The sequence below is a fragment of the Oryx dammah genome, unplaced genomic scaffold (genome assembly GCF_014754425.2).
Source record: "Oryx dammah isolate SB20612 unplaced genomic scaffold, SCBI_Odam_1.1 HiC_scaffold_25, whole genome shotgun sequence".
Classification (NCBI taxonomy): domain Eukaryota; kingdom Metazoa; phylum Chordata; class Mammalia; order Artiodactyla; family Bovidae; genus Oryx; species Oryx dammah.
Window position 1 is genome coordinate 105260360 of NW_024070209.1, and position 17311 is coordinate 105277670.

Genomic DNA, 17311 nt, shown 5'->3' on the forward strand with positions numbered 1-17311 from the left:
CAGTGGGACACAGTTCCTGGAATTCTCCAGGCCAGAACACGAGTGGGCAGCCTTTCCCTTCTCCAGGGGATCTTTCCGACCCAGGGATTGAACCCAGGTCTCCCACATTGCAGGTGGATTCTTTACTGGCTGAGCCACCAGGGAAGCCCCTCCTGGCCCCTAGAATGGTATTTGGAGGCTGCGCTCTCAGACCTGTGCTCACCACTGCCTGCAGTGGGATCGGACCCTGGGTGCCCAGGTTCCTCCTCATGGCACCGTGTGCTGCTCTGGGCCCCTCAGCCAGGGGTGGTCTGCCCCCTGCTCCCTCCTCCCCGAGCCATTTCCTGTTGTCACAGGGGACACTCGGGCCACGATTGTCCCCTTCGGTGGGACGTGGACGTCACCAGGGCTCTGGCTGCAGCGCGTGGGAAGGCGCGGATTTGTGTCTGCGTGTCTCTGCACCTCCGTGTTTTGTTCCAAGCGGGCCAGGCAGCCCCTCACGGTCACTAGCCATCAGGATTTGTTGTGTGACCCCCTCTCTGCTGGCCTGTGGCCGGGGCAGTGTGGTGTGAGTGCGTTGCTGACCAGTGGCTCGAAGGACTAGGCTGTCAGCTTTGGCTTTGATACCAGAGCTCAGGGACACTAGGCTGCTTCTGCGTGATTTCTGGGTTCTGGGTTCTAATTACGACGTACAGGCCTTTGTCCTTGGCGATTTTGAATAAATTGATGTAAGCTATCTCTTGTTTTTTCATTGGCTTAATATTTTATGTGTAATTGTTTGATTCATATTGAACTTGTGATGAAACGTGAGGTAGAGCCAAAGTGGGTGGACGCATGGGGAGGAGTCACCTCAGTGAAGCTGGTTCAGCGGGCCTCGGGGGGGGGCGGGCTCTGGGGCCGCGGGGGGGCCGGGCTCTGGGGCCGCGGGGGCGCCGGGCTCTGGGGCTGCGGGGCCGCCGACGGTCGTCGCGCCCCTGGCGTCGAGATGGCCTGTGTCACTTGCACGCGGCGCTGGAATTCGAGTCTGTCTCTGGATTCTCAGTGTTGATGGAAGTTCTCCTCCTCCAGAGAGAATCTAGACACTCAATAACACTGTCTAGATGTTAATACAAGGTGGGGGAAATCAAATGAGTATCAAGCTAACAGAAGAATCAGGAAGACAAATAAAAGCAGAATCAGGAAGAAAATGTGGAAAATGAAGTAAGGTGGTGGGAGCAGGTCTCCATAGGTCAGTGATGGTAACAGACTGCGGTGGGTTTTCGTGCGGCTCTTCAGAGACGGGGAGACACACGGGCCGGGCCTGAGACGGGATGTGCTTAAATGCCGAGTTCAGTGCCGTCTGCCAGTCACAGCCACGCCTCAGAGGGATGGGGCGGGGGCCCTTCCCAGGATCTGCTGGAGGCTGTGTCCTGGGGCCTGGCCTGCTGCCGCGTGGACGGGCCGGGGCGCCCGTTTCTGAGTGGGGGTCTGGCCTGCTGCCGCGTGGACGGGCCGGGGCGCCCCTGTTTCTGAGTGGGGGTCTGGCCTGCTGCCGCGTGGACGGGCCGGGGCGCCCCTGTTTCTGAGTGGGGGCAGTGACTCAGGTGTGGCTGCAGGGTTCACTCGTGCTGTTGGTTCCTTCTTATTGTTGTGTGATAGTGTTTGAAGGTGGCCCGGGGTCCCCGAGCCCCTGCAGGGCTGTCACGGCTCTGGGGCTTCCCGGGGTCCCCGAGCCCTTCTGGGGCCATCACGGCTCTGGGGCTCGCTTGCCTTTCTCATTCTCCTCTGCGGAAGTCTTGCTGCGCCTGTGTGCCCGGCCGGCTGTCCCCAAGCCCTTGGCTATTCTGAGGAGTCTCTAGGGGAGGAGGGGCGCTGGGGGCGACGTGGGGCTGCCCCCTCCAGCCTGGCTGTCACGGTGCTCTGCACCCACCGGGGGCCCGCACGCTTCACGTGGGCCTCGGGCCGAGCGCATCCGCACCACAGTTCTGGCCCCCGAGAAGGTTGGGGGCATCCTGGAGCGTTTGCCATGAGGACGCCTTCTCTTGTGAAATGCCTGCTGGGAACTCAGCTGTTCATCTGTGTGGTTGGTCTTGTTCCGAGAGCGATCTGTAGGAAAGGAGCCCCTGTGCCTGCGGCCAGCACGCTGCCCCCTGCTCCTCACTGGTGACCGACGCTCGGCACCCTGGTCCCAGCACCGGGTGGACGGGGCAGGAGGGTGTGCTGTCCCTGGCGCTCGGGCCTGCTGGCTGGGCCCCTGCCCCGTGTGGCCTCTGCCTGCCGCGGCCCCGCAGGTGCCCATTGCTCTGCGTCCCGGACACCGCCACGCCGCTGCCCCCCCGCCCTTCTCCAGGCTTCAGCTGGTCCCTGCGGCCGCCGTGTGGATGCTTGTCCACTGACCCCTACTCCTCCCTTGACAGTCCTGTGGCAGGAGTTTCAGAAGCTGTTAATCTGCCTATTTTAGAGGGTATTTCCATTGCTCACTGTTTTTAAAATAAAAAACTATCCAGTGAAATTTAAAGCTATTTAAATAAAGCTGACTAAAGATACCAGGAGCAAGTGGTATGTGTCAGTGGAAGTTTTAAACCATCACAGACACGAGTGAAGGGAAGACGCGGATAGCCACTCTCAGGGCCCCCTGGCGGCTCAGTGATGAGAGGGACCCACCTGCTGACGCAGCAGACCCCAGTGTGGCCCCCAGGTCAGGGAGGCCCCCGGAGAAGGGAGTGGCAGCCCACTCCAGTGTTCCTGCCTGGGAAACCCCATGGCTAGAGGAGCCTGGTGGGCTACAGTCCACGGGGTCGCTGAGAGTTAAACCCGACTTAGCGACTGAACAGTGGCAGCAGGCCCCGTCCCTCCTCACGTGGACGCTCCGAGCTGGTCATTCTTGCTGCAGAGCTGTGAGGTGAAAGCCAGAAGGGAGCATTAATATTTAAAAGGACAAGGGAGAGAGTTTGCTTAGAATATAATCCTCATCTAAAATGTCCAAGGAAACCAGCTGAGCAGGCACTGTAGCCGGTTAGCCGAGTGTGGGTGGTCCTGCCAGTCGAAGAACGCGCGGACAGCCTGTCAGCAGGATGCCCAGGACGCTGGCTGGCGTTTACGACCGGGGAGGTCAGGACGGTGCGGCCGGACCTCTGTGCGGGGCTGCTGCCCCCCTGACGGTCCTGGGGCGGTCTCAGCCGCTGAGGACTCGGAACACAGCGCCAGCGTCACCCCCAGAGTCAGCTGTCACACCGCCAGAGTGCCTGGCAGTACCCCTAACAAGAGATGTCTGTGACCCATAAGGGGAAAGTCGTACAGCTTTGCTGAGAGGTTTGAAGAAACGTAAGTTCACGGAATGACCCGTAGTTTGTCCGAATGAGGAGATCCCTTGTGTAATTTCTCTTGCCCTGTGTTATCCTTAAATTCATCAGAATCCTCACAGGACCTTCAGTGGGGTCAGCTGATGTGGGGGTGTCCTGGCGGGAGCAGGGGTGGGGTTGGCAGGACGGGGCTTGGTGGGCCCGGGCAGGCACCACACGGGGCGGCCGCTGTCAGAGCTGGGCTTCCAGCTGGGGGCAAAGCCGTGAGCTTCTCAGTGAATGTTACCGGGGTGACTGGCAGCAGAGTGGAGGCCGATGAGCCGCGGGTCACGGGGCACGGGAGACGTGGGCTCTGTTCCAGACACACGGGGTGGTGGTCTCACGGTTCTGAGCACACTCAGACCGCTGTGTACAAGCGTAGGTATAAATCAGAGACCTGTTACTTAAGAAGCAAATTCCGGAAGATTTGAAAGGTCCACACAGGGACTTCCCTGGTAGTCCAGCAGTGAAGACTGTGCTTCCAGGGTAGGGACGAGGGTTCATTCCTTGGTTGGGAACTAAGACACCACTTGCCATGTAGCGCAGGCAAAAGTTAAAAAAAAAGAGTTAACACAAAACACTCAGCTGTGGAATAAAAGCTTTGGAAACCATTTTTTCTCATCTCCGATGAAGGCTTGCTGGTGTAAGACACAAACCCAGAAGCCATGAAGTGGGAGGTGGAGAGGTTTGACTCGTCCGGTTGGAATCGCAGAAGCTTTATATAAAGAGGAGAAGCAAAGCCCATAGACTTGGTAGGAAAATGTTGGCAACGTGTTTAGCAGGCAGAGATCTCTCCTGTGGGTGTGTAGCTCCCACAGTTACTAGAAAGCAGGGACCCAGGGGAGATATGGGCCAGGGGTGTGGTCTCCCGGACTCGGAGGGAGAAACAGAGGGGCAGGGCTGGGAGAGCCCAGGGCTGTGGGCACCCCCATCCCCCAGCACCAGCTGCAGTGGGAGCCCGTGTCTACTGTTTCCCTTGGTGGGGCGGGGTCTTAGCTGTCCTGTGCGATTGTGGAGGTTTGCAGCCCCTGGAGGGGCCACTTTGGGCGTGTGCAGGGCAGAGGCGGGCGCGGGTGCACACGGGCTTCAGGGCCACTGCAAGTAGGGGCGGTGAGCACGGGTATCTCTGTTCTGTGACAGGAGGGACTCTGCAGCATGCTTCTCGTTAGAAGAAGGTGACTCAGAGAAGTGTGCTGGGGACTGCTGCCCGGAGGCTGGGCACGGGTGCCCACCTGGAAGGGGTCTGAGTGTTCGCTGCAGCCTGAGGCTGCAGCCTGGGGCGGCCTGGGCCCTCGGTGGGGCGGGTCGGTTTTGCACTTTGCGCGGGTGTGTGCTGAGTGCGCTGGTCCTTTCTAATTGCTGTCTGCCACGCGCGTTGATCTGTGTACAGTTGATGCCCTCCTCCACGCCAGGTTCGCCCTCCAGCTGGGCCCTCGGTGTGGAGCGGGCACGCGGGCGCCCCAGCAGCCCCTCCGCACGGGGGTCCGGGTGCCTGCCCCCAGAGGGTCTCACTGGCTTCTCTTCTCTCTCGGGCCCCCGCGGGCCTGCTCAGGTGGACGGCGAGTCTGAGGAGGAGCAAGAGTCGGCTGGCACTGCAGACGAGGAGGAGGACGGGGACGAGTCCGACCTGGTAACGCCCGCGTGCACGCGCGCCGCGCGCCCTGGGGGCCTGGCCCGCGGAGCAGCTGTGCGCAGAGCCGGGAGGGGCCTCCGGGCCGGCCGGGCGGGGCTCAGAGCTGAGGGCGGGGCCGGCGTGGGGGCTTGTTGAACTCCTGGCCGTGTCCGTCCAGCCAGGGTAGTCTCCGAGAGGGGCTGGTGGCCCTGTGGGGGCTGCGAGGAGGGCGCAGGGGCGGCGCTGTGGTGAGGTGTGTATCTCACTGGGGCTGGCCCTGGTGCAGTGCGGCCCGCGCTCGTCCCCGGGCTCTGCGCAAAGGCTCAGGGCGCTGGGGCCCGGCCCCAGGATCAGGCTCCGGCCCGCGCTCGTCCCCGGGCTCTGCGCGAAGGCTCAGGGCGCTGGGGCCCGGCTCCAGGATCAGGCTCCGGCCCGCGCTCGTCCCCGGGCTCTGCACGAAGGCTCAGGGCGCTGGGGCCCGGCCCCAGGATCAGGCGCCCAGGCGGCTCTCGCGCAGGCGCTGAGCCGCCCGGGTATCTGAGGGTCTCACGAGCACAGGCCCTGAAGCGTCTCCTCATCCGGCCCGCGGGGCGCATGAGACTCGGCAGCGTGTTCTGTGGGCTGGCTTTCTGTCTGGCTGGCTCGAGGCAGTCAGATCCTGCCTGCGTGGAGGTGTGAGATGCGGACGCTCAGGAATCGTGACGTGCCATAAGCAGTGACAGTCTCTGCTTGTTCTCTGGGTTCTGGCTCGTTTGGACGTAGACTTGAGGCAGACCGAGGCTTTGCTCCTTTTCTCTTGAGCAAGGCGAATGGGTGTGTGATTGAAAGTGGAATCTTTCACTGAGCTTCTTTAGTGTCTGGTGGAACTCTCCCATTTACTTTTTTTTGCGCTGAGACTCGAGTAACCGGGCTTGGAGCGTGTTTAGGGACACGCGTGGGCATCGTGAAGTGTGACCTGGAGGGCCCGTCTGGGAGCGAGCGGGGTCTCGCGGTGAGTGTGGCCGCACGCAGGAGCCGGAGCCTCCGTGCCTGGAGCCCACGCTCTGCCTTTCTGTCCTCCCCCGCTCCCCAGAGCTCGGAGTCCAGCGTCAGGAAGAAGTTCCTCAAGAGGAAGGGGAAGCCTGACAGCCCTTGGATCAAGCCAGCGAGAAAGAGGAGGCGGAGAAGCAAAAAGAAGCCCTGCTCTGTGCTAGGTAGGCCCGGAGCCGCGCAGCCTGGGCAGGAGCGCGCCTTGGCACTGGGGTCTGTGCAGGGCTGCGTTCGCCTGGACGACGCCACTGTTAGGACAGCGAACACCCCAGCAGGGGCTTTCTTGGGGCTGCTTTAGCGGGGCCTGCCCGGTGGCCTCCTGCCCGCGGGCCGCACCCCCACCCCCTGTGCCCTGCCCTCGGTGTCCTGGGCCAGACCCTGGGCCACAAGGTGCTGCTCAGCCCTTGGGTCAGTCCCCTTGGTCTGGGGGTGGTTCTGTCTCAGGCAGACTGGGAGGGGAATGGCCTCAGGGTCAGGGGCCCAGCCCTTGTCTGCAGCTTTGCTGTGGAAGACTGAGCGCCGCAAGGGGTATGCAGTGCTCCGGAGCAGGCTGGTGAGACCCCCCTGGCGCCTATGACAGGAGGCCCTGCCACGCCCTGTGCCTGGCCGAGACCCCTCCGCAGTCACCCCTTGTGGCTGGCGCTGCTCTGCCTGGGGCCAGCGCCGTGGGGACCGCTCGTGGAGGGCACTCCTCTTTGGCTTCTCCACGCGTCAGTGGGTCGTCCACGCCGTTGCTGGTGCGCAGTGCTGCACGGCTTCAGTTCTCCGACAGAAGCAGGTTGCGGAGCTGCCCCCGAAGTGCAGAGGGCCGCTGGCGGCCCCGGGCAGGCGCTCTGAGACTGGGTCAGGTGGCACCCTGTCGTCCCTGAAGCTCCTCTCCTTCACTCACGGTTCCTCGTCTCTCTGCTTCAAATCGTCAGCCGAGATCACACACCCTGTGTTTCTGTTGTCGGCTGACGGAAGCCATTGGAGACCCAAGACTAAAAGTGATGGGTGTTTGGGACGAAAGCGTTATCGCCACCATCTTGGGTATAGCATGCAGAATGCCTGCCGGAATATTTATTCAAGCAGGAGTTAGAACTGTATTTCCTTTGTAAAGTGTTTAAAATTGTACAGTCTACTGGGGTTCCTCAGGTGGGTGGTGATTTCTGCAGGCAGTCAGCTCCTTCCTGCCTGAGATTTGGGTGCAGACTGGCCTGGACTCAGGGTCTTCGGATACCAAACTTCCACATTGCTGCTGCTGCTGCTGCTAAGTGGCTTTAGTCGTGTCCGACTCTGTGTGACCCCATAGACGGCAGCCTATGAGGCTCCCCCGTCCCTGGGATTCTCCAGGCAAGAACACTGGAGTGGGTTGCCGTTTCCTTCTCCAAAGCATTTCAGTTCAGTTCAGTCGCTCAGTTGTGTCTGACTCTGCAACCCCATGAATCGCAGCACGCCAGGCCTCCCTGTCCATCACCAACTCCCGGAGTTCACTCAGACTCATGTCCATCGAGTCCGTGATGCCATCCAGCCATCTCATCCTCTGTCGTCCCCTTCTCCTCCTGCCCCCAATCCCTCCCAGCATCACAGTCTTTTCCAATGAGTCAACTCTTCTCATGAGGTGGCCCAAGTATTGGAATTTCAGCTTCGGCATCAGTCCTGCCAATGAACACCCAAGACTGATTTCCTTTAGGATGGACTGGTTGGATCTCCTTGCAGTCCCAGGAACGCTCAAGAGTCTTCTCCAACACCACAGTTCAAAAGCATCAATTCTTCAGCACTCAGCCTTCTTCACAGTCCAATTTGCACATCCATACATGACCACAGGAGAAACCATAGCCTTGACAATTCCCATCATTGAAACGACATGAGTGGCTTGTCTGTGAACTGTGAGCATTTGCCCTTTGCTGGAGGTGTGAACTGTGCTGTGTAAACGCCCGTTTTCACAGACCTCTTCAGTGAGATGCCCTTACGATGACTGATACCCAGGTGGCCTCCTGCGTCATATAGATAGGAAGCCCCACCCCTTGATGGCTCCTCACTTGCATACTTGCCTCTCGTTGGCATGTTCAGAGTGCGTTGCCCTCTGGTGGGTGAGGGGCTCCTAAACCCCGTTCTCATGGATGGACATTCCCTCCAGCCTTTCCCTGTGGATCCTGGAGCCCGCTGTCTGAGCTGGGCAGGCTCCCAGTGATGCTGTGTGTCTGGGGCGTCTTTAGCTGCCGCACAGCAGCTGGTCTTTCAGGCCTGCCGTTCGGCTTTTCTCTCGCTTTACACTAACGCAGATGTGTCTGCAGTGCTCGCTTGTGCCCTCAGATTGTCTTACCAGCTTTAATCCAGCTCATGAGGTCGTAGAGAAAGGCGTTTGCACGTGTCTGCGCCTTTGCTCTCCTTGACCCCGCTGTCCCGTCCCTGGGGAGCTGGAGTGGAAATGGGACCAGGCAGGAGAAGTGTGGGCGGGTGTGTGTGTGTGATCTGCACGGCTGGTGAGTGTCTGTCTTGTGTGTGTGTGTGTGTGTGATTTGTGTGGGTGGTGAGTGTATGTCTCTCGCGTGTATGTGTGTGATCCTTGTTGGCGAGCATCTGTATGACACGCGCGCGCGTGTGTGGTCTGTGTGTCTGGCGAATGTCTGTGTGTCTCTTGCGCGCGTGTGTGTGATCTTTGTTGCTGGCGAGCGTCTGTATGACACGTGCATGTGCGTGAGATGTTTGTTGCTGGCGAGCATCTGTATGTCTTGCACACGTGTGTGTGATCCTTGTTGCTGGCGAGCGTCTGTATGACACGTGCGCGCATGTGTGATCTGTGTCTGGCGAGCATCTGTATGTCTCTTGCACACGCGTGTGTGTGATCTTTGTTGCTGGTGAGCGTCTGTATGTCTCTCTAATGCGTGTGTGTGATCTGTGTGCCTGGCGAGCGTCTGTATGTCTCTTGTGTGCGCGTGTGATCTGTGTACCTGGCGAGCATCTGTATGTCTCTCGCACGCATGTGTGATCTTTGTTGCTGGTGAGCGTCTGTATGTCTCTTGCGCGCGCGCGTGATCTGTGTACCTGGCGAGCGTCTGTATGTTCTGCACGTGCACGTGTGTGGTCTCCGTGGCTGGCGAGCCTCTGTGCCTCGGGGTGGTGATGCGGCCCCAGCCCCCCGTTTGATGAGGGCACCTTTGGTTGCAGGTTCTGAAGCCTCTGCGTCGTCTTCGGGCAGTGCGGAGCCCACGGCGCCTGGCGACGGCGGGGGGTACGTGGAGGTGCCGCTGGACTCCTTGGATCTCCACGTCCAGGGTGTGCTGACCTCTGACACAGAAGGTGAACGCGTGCGTGGTGGGGCCAGTGCGGGGAGGGCACGTTGGATGCCGCGTGGGCAAGACATGGTGCCGGTCGCCGTGCCCCAGAGGTTGGGTGCGGACACCTGCCGGGGCGGCGATCCCGCGGGCCGCAGGAGCTCTCGTCGGCTCCCCGCGGGAGGCGCCTCTGCCTGCGGGAGGCAGCGTTCTCGTGACCTGACTGTTTCATGGCCTCGGACTCCAGCGGAAATGTGTGCCCGCGTTGGTGTCAAGCTGCCGGTGCTCAGATGCCCCGTGGTGTGTGTCCGGGGCTGGGTCCCTCACTGAGGCTCTCGCTCCACGGTGCTGGGGTCCTGGCACTGGGGCCGTGTACTCCCACAACCCGAAAACCTTTATCTGGAAAACGAGCTAACAGCTGTTTGGCCCTTTCGGGAAGTCAGTTTGAAGTCTGGGGATAATGTAAACCCCTGTTAGCTTTGTCTCATGGACCTTGGTGGCTGAAGGGTGTGGCTTCCGGTGGCGTCCAGCCAGACACTCTGGAGAGGACGAGTGGGTGGCCTTTAGCGGTCAGCAGTGGGGGAGTTCGGGTTACTTGTTCAGCTTAGGAAACTACATCTGTGGCTTAGGAGGAAAGTCATGGTTTATCCCTCAGAGAAACAGCGGCTTTTCTTCTTGCTGCAAATGTAGCAGAAGGCATCCAGTGATCCGCTCACACCCTCCTTCCCAGTGGCGTGACGCGTGTGTTCCTTGCTTCTAAACGTTCTTAGCTTTGTCTCGGGAATGTGCTCACTTGGACGCCTGCAGGAAGCAGTGCTTATTTTACCACGCTGTTCGTGGTCGGCGGGGCGAGGGCAGTGGGGCGGGGGCGCCCGTCCAGGCTGAGCCCCGGGCTGAGGGGCGGTGGCCTCTGTCTTCATGTGCTTGTGCTCAGCTCCTCCAAGTAAGGGCCACGCTGGTGGGAACCCTGCACTAGGAGAATAGGCAGCTGCCGGGCGTGGGGCGAGATGCTTCTCTGGGGCTGTTTCCCATGGCGCCAGCCCTGCCGGGGGCCGCCCAGTCACGCGCTGTCTGGAGAGCTGGTGCTTTGCAGGAGCAAGTCGGGGTCTCCAGTTGTATGTATTCAGTTCTGGAGTTTCAGACCCTTGAGGAGGCAGCTGTGGAGCCCGAGGCTGGATGGGAGGGCAGGGGCCTGGGGATCCTTGGCAGCGAGCCCTGTGACCTGGACCCGCAGGAAGGCGGGGACTGACCTGGTCATGGGGTCCCGGCTCCAGCCCAGAGAGCATTTGCGTTAGGATGGGCAGTGGCCCTCGTCCGTGCTCACGGGTCTGCCGAGCTGGGGTTCGGTGCTGCTCTGACCCCGGCGGCTGGCTGGGGCTGTGGGCAGGCGGCCACAGCCAGGGGGCATGCACGGGGTCCACTGGGACCCGTCCGTCTGACGCCCCGTACCTCCTCTGCCTCCTGGCAGGCCCTTCCCTTATCCTGGCCTTGCGGCCCGTGTCTCGGGCTCAGAGTCAGTCTGCTGAGCAGCGTTGGGGTCTCCGTAGGTGGGTCACACCCCTCCATTTGCTCTTGGGAGGCAGCGAGGGCGGGACCCCAGGGGTCTCAGAGTCGCCTCCAGCCTAGTTCCCGCACGAGCCGGCTGTTCCTGCCGCCAGGGCGTGGCTGGGCCTGGGTCCCGCACAGCGAGCGGAGTGGGCCGTGGGACTGTGTCTCAGGAAGGAACAGGGACTTGCCTTCCTTTGGAAGCTGTAGCTGGGTGGAGGACTCTTTCTGGCCACTGGCCTGTGTCCCCACCAGGAGCCAGCCTGACCGCGGGCCCCCTTTCCCTGGTGCTTCCCCCTTGCCTGCCTGTAGGCAGGTCGGGGTGGTGTTGCTGTGCCCGAAAGGCTTGCCGTGATCCTGGTTTTCTTCTTTGTTTTTCTCCACACGTCCATCATTCAGCCGGATAAGCAAGCTCTCTGTGCGGTTATGGTGGGACATCACTAAATAGGCTGCCTCAAAAATAAATAAATAAATAAATAAATAAATAAATAAATAGGCTGCCTCTAAACCCTTCCAGGTGGTGCTAGCTCGCTTCAGTCATGTCCCACTCTTGGCGAGCCCATAGACAGGAGCCCACCAGGCTCGTCTGCCCATGGGATTCTCCAGGCAAGAATGCTGGAGTGGGCTGCCATTCCCTTCCCCAAGGGATCTTCCCAACTTGGGGATCGAACCCAGTCTCCTACATTGCAGACAGATTCTTTACTACCTAAGCCCCCAGGGAAGCCCCCCTTCTAAGTGGACCAAGCATTTAACCCGTGGCTGCAGTTCTGAAGCTGAGCAGGGAAGACGAGCACGCTCCTCGTGGGGAGTGGAGTCTTGGCCTGGGCTCCCTGCGTGCCGCCGTGAGCATGTCTGCAGGGACCCGGTCGCCGGGTGACCTCAGTGTAGCGGAGAGGCTGGGCGGGTGGCGTGGCGGCGACACTCACGCGTCTGCTGTGACTGCAGGGCTGGCCAACGGTCCTGACGCGGGCGAGACGGACGGCCTCCAGGAGGTGCCCCTCTGCAGCTGCCGGATGGAGACCCCAAAGAGCCGGGAGATCACCACCCTGGCCAACAACCAGTGCATGGCCACAGAGAGCGTGGACCACCAGGTGAGCTGGCCGCGCCAGGCTGCCTGGGGAGGCGGGCCGTTGGTGTGGCCGTGCTAGGAGGCTGGGGGCGGCCGTGGCCGTGGGTGCCGCTCTGCCGAGGCCACGCTTCCCAGAGGCTGTCCTGCTTCGCTGTGAACTGGACCGTGGATGGCAGAGGCTGAGGCCCCGCCCACCTTTAGAGGAGCTTCCCATACAGAGAGTCTCGCCCGCTGCTCGGGGCCAGCCATCGCCACTCTTGGCTTTGCGCCAGCGGTCACAGCATGTCTCACAGAGCAGAAACAGCCGTGGCTCCTGCTGTCACGCGACACGTCGTGGACGGTTGAATGTGTGTGTCCTCTGCTCTGGCCAAATGCAGGCAGCTTCCTCCGCCTCCTGTGGCCCTGCGCCCGCCTGACCTGGGGTTTTCCCAGCCGGTCGGTCCCCTCTGTCCCAGGTCGCGGGGCTGGAGGCCGGCACTCATCCGGGTGCTGGCGGTCCCTGCGCCCGGCTGGGTTTGGCCAGAGCGCCCTGGCAGGGGTGCGCCGGTCCCCTTGCTCGAGGCTCCTCGAGGCTCCATGCAGCGCAGTTGTGCCCTTGGAGCGCTGCCGGGCGAGCGGTTGGGCAGCTTCCCATACTTCGTGCCGTAACTGTGGTGTCGCTGGGCAGGTGATCCCCTCACCTGCGGGGCTGCTGGGCCCTGAGGGGGGCCCGTCCTGTGTTCGTAGAGTTAAGTAGTGATGTCTCTTCCTGCTTTTCCGAATAACGAGCCGGTGCTTTCGCTGTCCCTCCCCGCTGCCATTCCCCAAAGTTTATCTTAGCGACTCAGGGTCTTTTCCTGGGAAATTGATCCAGAAAACAATACAGGTCAGATGTTTGGCCTGATGAGTCTGTCTCAGGTGGTGGGCATGCCAGTAGCCACACCAGGGGCAGGAAACGGGATTGGCCCCGGCTGCCCGCCGCCTGGCTTCTGTGTTTTCTGAATGGTCTCGCCGTCCACATGGGTGTCTCTGGACACCGCTGCCCATTCATCCTTTGTGCTTCTCTGTGGAACGGCCGGTCCACTGGACCCTGTGGTTGGAGTCAGCGGCTCCCAGACGCACAGGGCGTCCAGCCCGCCTGTCTGCAGTTGAGACGCAGGTAGGCCTGGCTCAGTGGAGGGGGTGCGCCCCAGCTAAGGTGCACTGTCTGGGCTCTTCTGACGCCGGAGCTGTGGAGTCTCACTGCCCATGTTCAGCGCCCCCTCAGAGCTTCACAGTGTGAAGCTGTGCTGCTCACTGTTCACTTTGCAGCGGATGGTTTCATAAGGACCTTGTCGTTCCATCTCGTCATGGTACACAGCAGAGCATTCCAGAGGAAGAGCCTTCTCTTCATTTCCTGGTCGTTGAGGCCGTGGGTTTGCTCTCTGTTTTTGGAGGGTGACCAGCTCTGCTTCTAAACTGTCATTGTGAGCTCACGCGTTTAAGCAGATTCAGCAGGCTTTTGTCTTTGTGTTACTGTTATTATTGAAGCTTCCCCGCAGCCCCTGGGCCTGCAGGGCCCTGTTCATCTTGGACTCAGAGCATCATTTCACAGTGATACTGAAATGCCATTATGAAGACCGTTTTTGAAAAGATACTTAGAAAGTGAACTGACTCTATTTGCTGCTTCACAGAGCGCACAGGAGCGTTTTCACGCTTGCACAGTCTTTGTAACTCGGGGAACGAGTGATTTCCATGGTGTTACAGAGTCACTCACAGTCAGGACACCTGGATGGCCTCAGGGTAGGGGTACGAGATCAGTGGGCGGGGGAGGGAGATGCGTGCATTGCAGCAGGTCTTTTAGGGACCCCCTTGTGGAGTCGGAGAAGAATGTCCACACTCATCTGCTCTGAATGCAGAGGCAGATGCACGACCTGGCTGTCTTATTAAACCAGGTGTTAAAGGCTGTTGTGAACAACATAAAACAATGATCTGTTTCTCATTAAATAGTTTAAAAATAATTTTTATTTAAAATATGTTCTTTATGTGATAGGTTTACTGTTATTTTAAAATAAATTAATATTTAAATTTTTCTCTCTCAATTTCTAACACGGTCAGTATGAATGGGTGTGCTGCACTTGGGCAGAGCTCTTTGGGCCTTCAGCCGTTGTGAAGAGTGAATAAGAACGCTGGAGGCAGGGACTCTGCAGACACTGCTCGCCACCCTCCTCTCTCTCTCTCTCTCTCGCCCTGTCCTGCTCTCTCTCAGCTCAGCTTTGTCCAGGTTCCCTTGTGCCCTGACTGGAGGTTGGGTTTGAGGGCTCCTTGTGGCTGGCCCGTGCTGGGCCCGCTGGGGTTGGGCAGCGTCTCCCAGGCTGCCTGCTCTTCTGGGGTACGGGGAGGCCCTTCTGGTTTCGGGCTGTCGCCTGTCTTGGGTCCATGGGGCACTGCCCTGTCACTGCCCGGACCCTGGTATCTCACGGCCCACCCCATCCACCTGCATCCTGTGGCCTTTGGTTTTAAGTGTTGTCTCTGGTTTTGGTTTTGCTGTCTAATTGCTCTGGTTTTTTTTGTGGGATTCCAGGGAATTCTTAAGCTGCTGTTACTTTCCCCAAAACATTTCTTCTCTTTGAATGCCCAGGCCACCTCAGCCTCAGTGGCTGACACCCTCAGAGCCAGTTCCCTCATCTCCTTCCCGTGAACTTTACCGAGGCATCGTCCACACACAGAAGGTTGCCTCTCAGCGTGCGTCTCTGTCACACGTTGTGACAGACACACACAGTCGTGCAACCAGCACGCTCCTGATTTCTGTGCGGGGGTGGGGGGCCATCGCCTCTCACTGGACCCATTTCTTCTGGTGGGCTGGGTGGACGTGGAGGACCGCACCGCCTGCCCCCTTTGCTTTCCTGACCCCCCTCCCGTGCTGGGTGTGGCATGCTGACCTGCTCTCTCCGGATTGCAGCTGGGCAGGTGCACAAACAGTGTGGTGAAGCACGAGCTGATGCGTCCGTCCAGCAAGGCGCCGCTGCTGGTGCTGTGTGAGGACCACCGGGGCCGGATGGTGAAGCACCAGTGCTGCCCCGGTTGCGGCTACTTTTGCACGGCTGTGAGTGCCGCCCTCCTCCAGGGCACCGGGCCCCCAGCTCCCCTTCCATGGCGCCTGGGTCTGCCCGGCAGGGCCGCCCGCCCCCGTGTCGTCACCTGCAGGGCCCCGGGCCGTCTTCCTCGGCGGCGTGGCCACACATGCTCCCAGGTCCTCTGTTGGGCTCACGGGCTCCGCGTGGCCCTTCGTGCTCCCGGGGCCTCTCCGGACGCCACAGCTCCGTGGCCTCCCTGTCCTCCACATCCTTTCATCCCTCTGCTGAAAGGTGACCCTGGGTCCCTCTTTCTGCCCCAGAGCGCAGCCTGCGGCTGGGTGGGCTCTGCTGAGGGCTGCTGCCGGCTCTCAGGGCTGTGAGTCTGCTTCCCGGGTGTGTCCTCCATGGGTCTCCACACGGCTCATCCCCTGAGCCGCGCGCAGAGCGAGGCGCGGGGTGGGGACGCCCTCCGCTTCCAGCAGGGCGCGAGTGGACGCGCCTCGGGAGGGCGCAGGGCCGCAGGCCGTCTCCCCTCCGCACGCCGGCCTCCTGCCCCGCGTGTGCCTGTGCCTCGGGTTCACTTCCCTTTCTGCTTTTTAGTCCCAGTTAGAATGACGTGTTGCCCCCCCCTCTTTAGGGTAATTTTATGGAATGTCAGCCTGAGAGCAGCATTTCTCATCGTTTCCACAAAGCCTGTGCCTCTCGAGTCAATGATGCCAGCTACTGCCCCCACTGTGGGGAGGAGACCTCCAAGGCCAGAGAAGTGACCATCGCAAAGGCAGACACGACGTCCACGGCGACGCTGGCGCCCGGGCAGGAGAAGAGCTGTGCAGCGGAAGGCAGGGCCGACACCACCACGGGCAGGTATGTGCCCCCGGCCGCCAGGGGCCTCCCTGCTGGTGCCGCGCCGTGAGCTGTGACCTGTGAGGCTGGGAGGCATGGTGGCTTGTGTCTGCTCACTGCACTGCGGACGCTTCTCTGCACACACCCTCGCCTGTGTGTGAACCTGTGTCTCAGGGTCCTCGGTGATGCGCGTCAGCCTTCTGTGTTGAAGCACAGTGCTCCCTGAGACGGCGGCGCCTGTGCGTGCCTGTCCCTGTCTGCGTGAACCTGTGTGTACGTGTTCGATGTGGAACATTAGCATCAGCTGCTGTGTAGTCTGCTGTTCTTATGTTACGTTTTGGACGCCCTAGCTGAACACACAAGAAACAGTCTACAAGAAAAGGATCTGTATTGCAGACATATAGTTTTCTTCCTAAAAGAATCAGATGGAAATACTGAAGAACTCATAGAGCTAATTGGAGTCAGTCGGGCAGATGATCAGTTAAGAAAAGGTGTCAGAAGCCGTGTCCTCACCGGCCTGTCCAGCTGGAAGCCAGGGTGAAGGAGAGCCTTCACAACAGCAGCAGACTCAGACCTACCCTAACCCGTGACTGAAGATCCATTGAAGGCTAAGAGGCTCAGATTGTAAACATTCAGAACTTAGTATTGGGATGGTGTTGATGCCGTCATATTTCTGTGAATTAATTATGTTAATCTATAAGTTTAATGCTCTTTGAATCAAAATTCCAAGGTGTTCCTTGTTGTTGGTCAGGCAGTGGACTTGAGATTCAACCTGGAGTTCATTCTCTAAAGCAAATTTGAGCATTTGTCCAGAAGTCCAGGAAAGGCTGCACACACTTCTGAGTGTCCTCTGTTTCCAGGGCTTTGGTCTGCGTCTGGGTGCCTCCCTCTGGGCCAGGAGCAGACAGTCAGTGAGCCTGAGGTCATTTTCTGTCTCGGAGGGGCAGCTCAGCTGGGGGTCTGAGGGGATCCTGTTTTGTGTATTCATCGGTTTCCATAAGAGGGGGAAGTTTGCATGTCTCTAAAACTCAGAATTCCACTTATTTTTTCCTCCCCGAAGCGCTGCTGGCCCCCTGCTCTCAGAGGAGGACAAGCCGCAGAGCCTGGCCCCCCAGGTGCCCGAGGGCTTCGACCCCACAGGGCCGGCTGGGCTGGGGAAGCCGGCGCCGGGCCTCTCCCAGGGGCCTGGGAAGGAGACCCTGGAGAGCGCGCTCATCGCCCTGGACTCTGAGAAGTAAGCCCTTCCTGCAGCCTCCATCCCCCTGGTCCTCCTGCACGAGGCCCCTACTGCGTTGCTGGGTGTCCCTGTCCGCCAGCGTCTGTGCGTGCAGAGGCCACACGTCCCCGCTGTGTGCACCCCCGCGGGCGCTCCCAGGAGTCGCTGAAGGCGCCGCGAGGGCTGTTGATGCACCCCCTCGTTACTCTGGAAACCATGGAAACCAGTCGCAGCTTGTCGTGGCACACCCCCTGAAGGCGTGGTGAGGGCAGTCCCGGAGGCCGGCGAGGCTTCCCAGACGCTGCCGGCCGGAGCTCTGACCTCAGGACCGGAGGGCCACCGCTGCTCTGAGGCTGCCCGTCTGTGAGGGCGGGGCTGGAGCAGGCGCCCTCTTGGTCTTGCCTGC

The 17311-nt window shown here is 60.2% G+C and overlaps 1 protein-coding gene across 5 annotated transcripts in view; it reads left to right on the plus strand.

Moving 5' to 3' along the window:
- EHMT1 (euchromatic histone lysine methyltransferase 1) overlaps positions 1–17311 on the plus strand; it is a 69512-nt gene that overhangs the window by 18378 nt on the left and 33823 nt on the right. For 3 of the 5 annotated variants that reach the window (XM_040224916.1, XM_040224917.1, XM_040224918.1), the window contains exons 6-12: positions 4852–4929; positions 5984–6104; positions 9091–9222; positions 11688–11833; positions 14732–14875; positions 15484–15710; positions 16750–16923. In XM_040224916.1, coding sequence (XP_040080850.1) covers positions 4852–4929; positions 5984–6104; positions 9091–9222; positions 11688–11833; positions 14732–14875; positions 15484–15710; positions 16750–16923 — 1022 coding nt within the window. The remainder of the gene's footprint in view (positions 1–4851; positions 4930–5983; positions 6105–9090; positions 9223–11687; positions 11834–14731; positions 14876–15483; positions 15711–16749; positions 16924–17311) is intronic. The other 2 variants (XM_040224919.1, XM_040224920.1) reach the window with 1 other exon arrangement.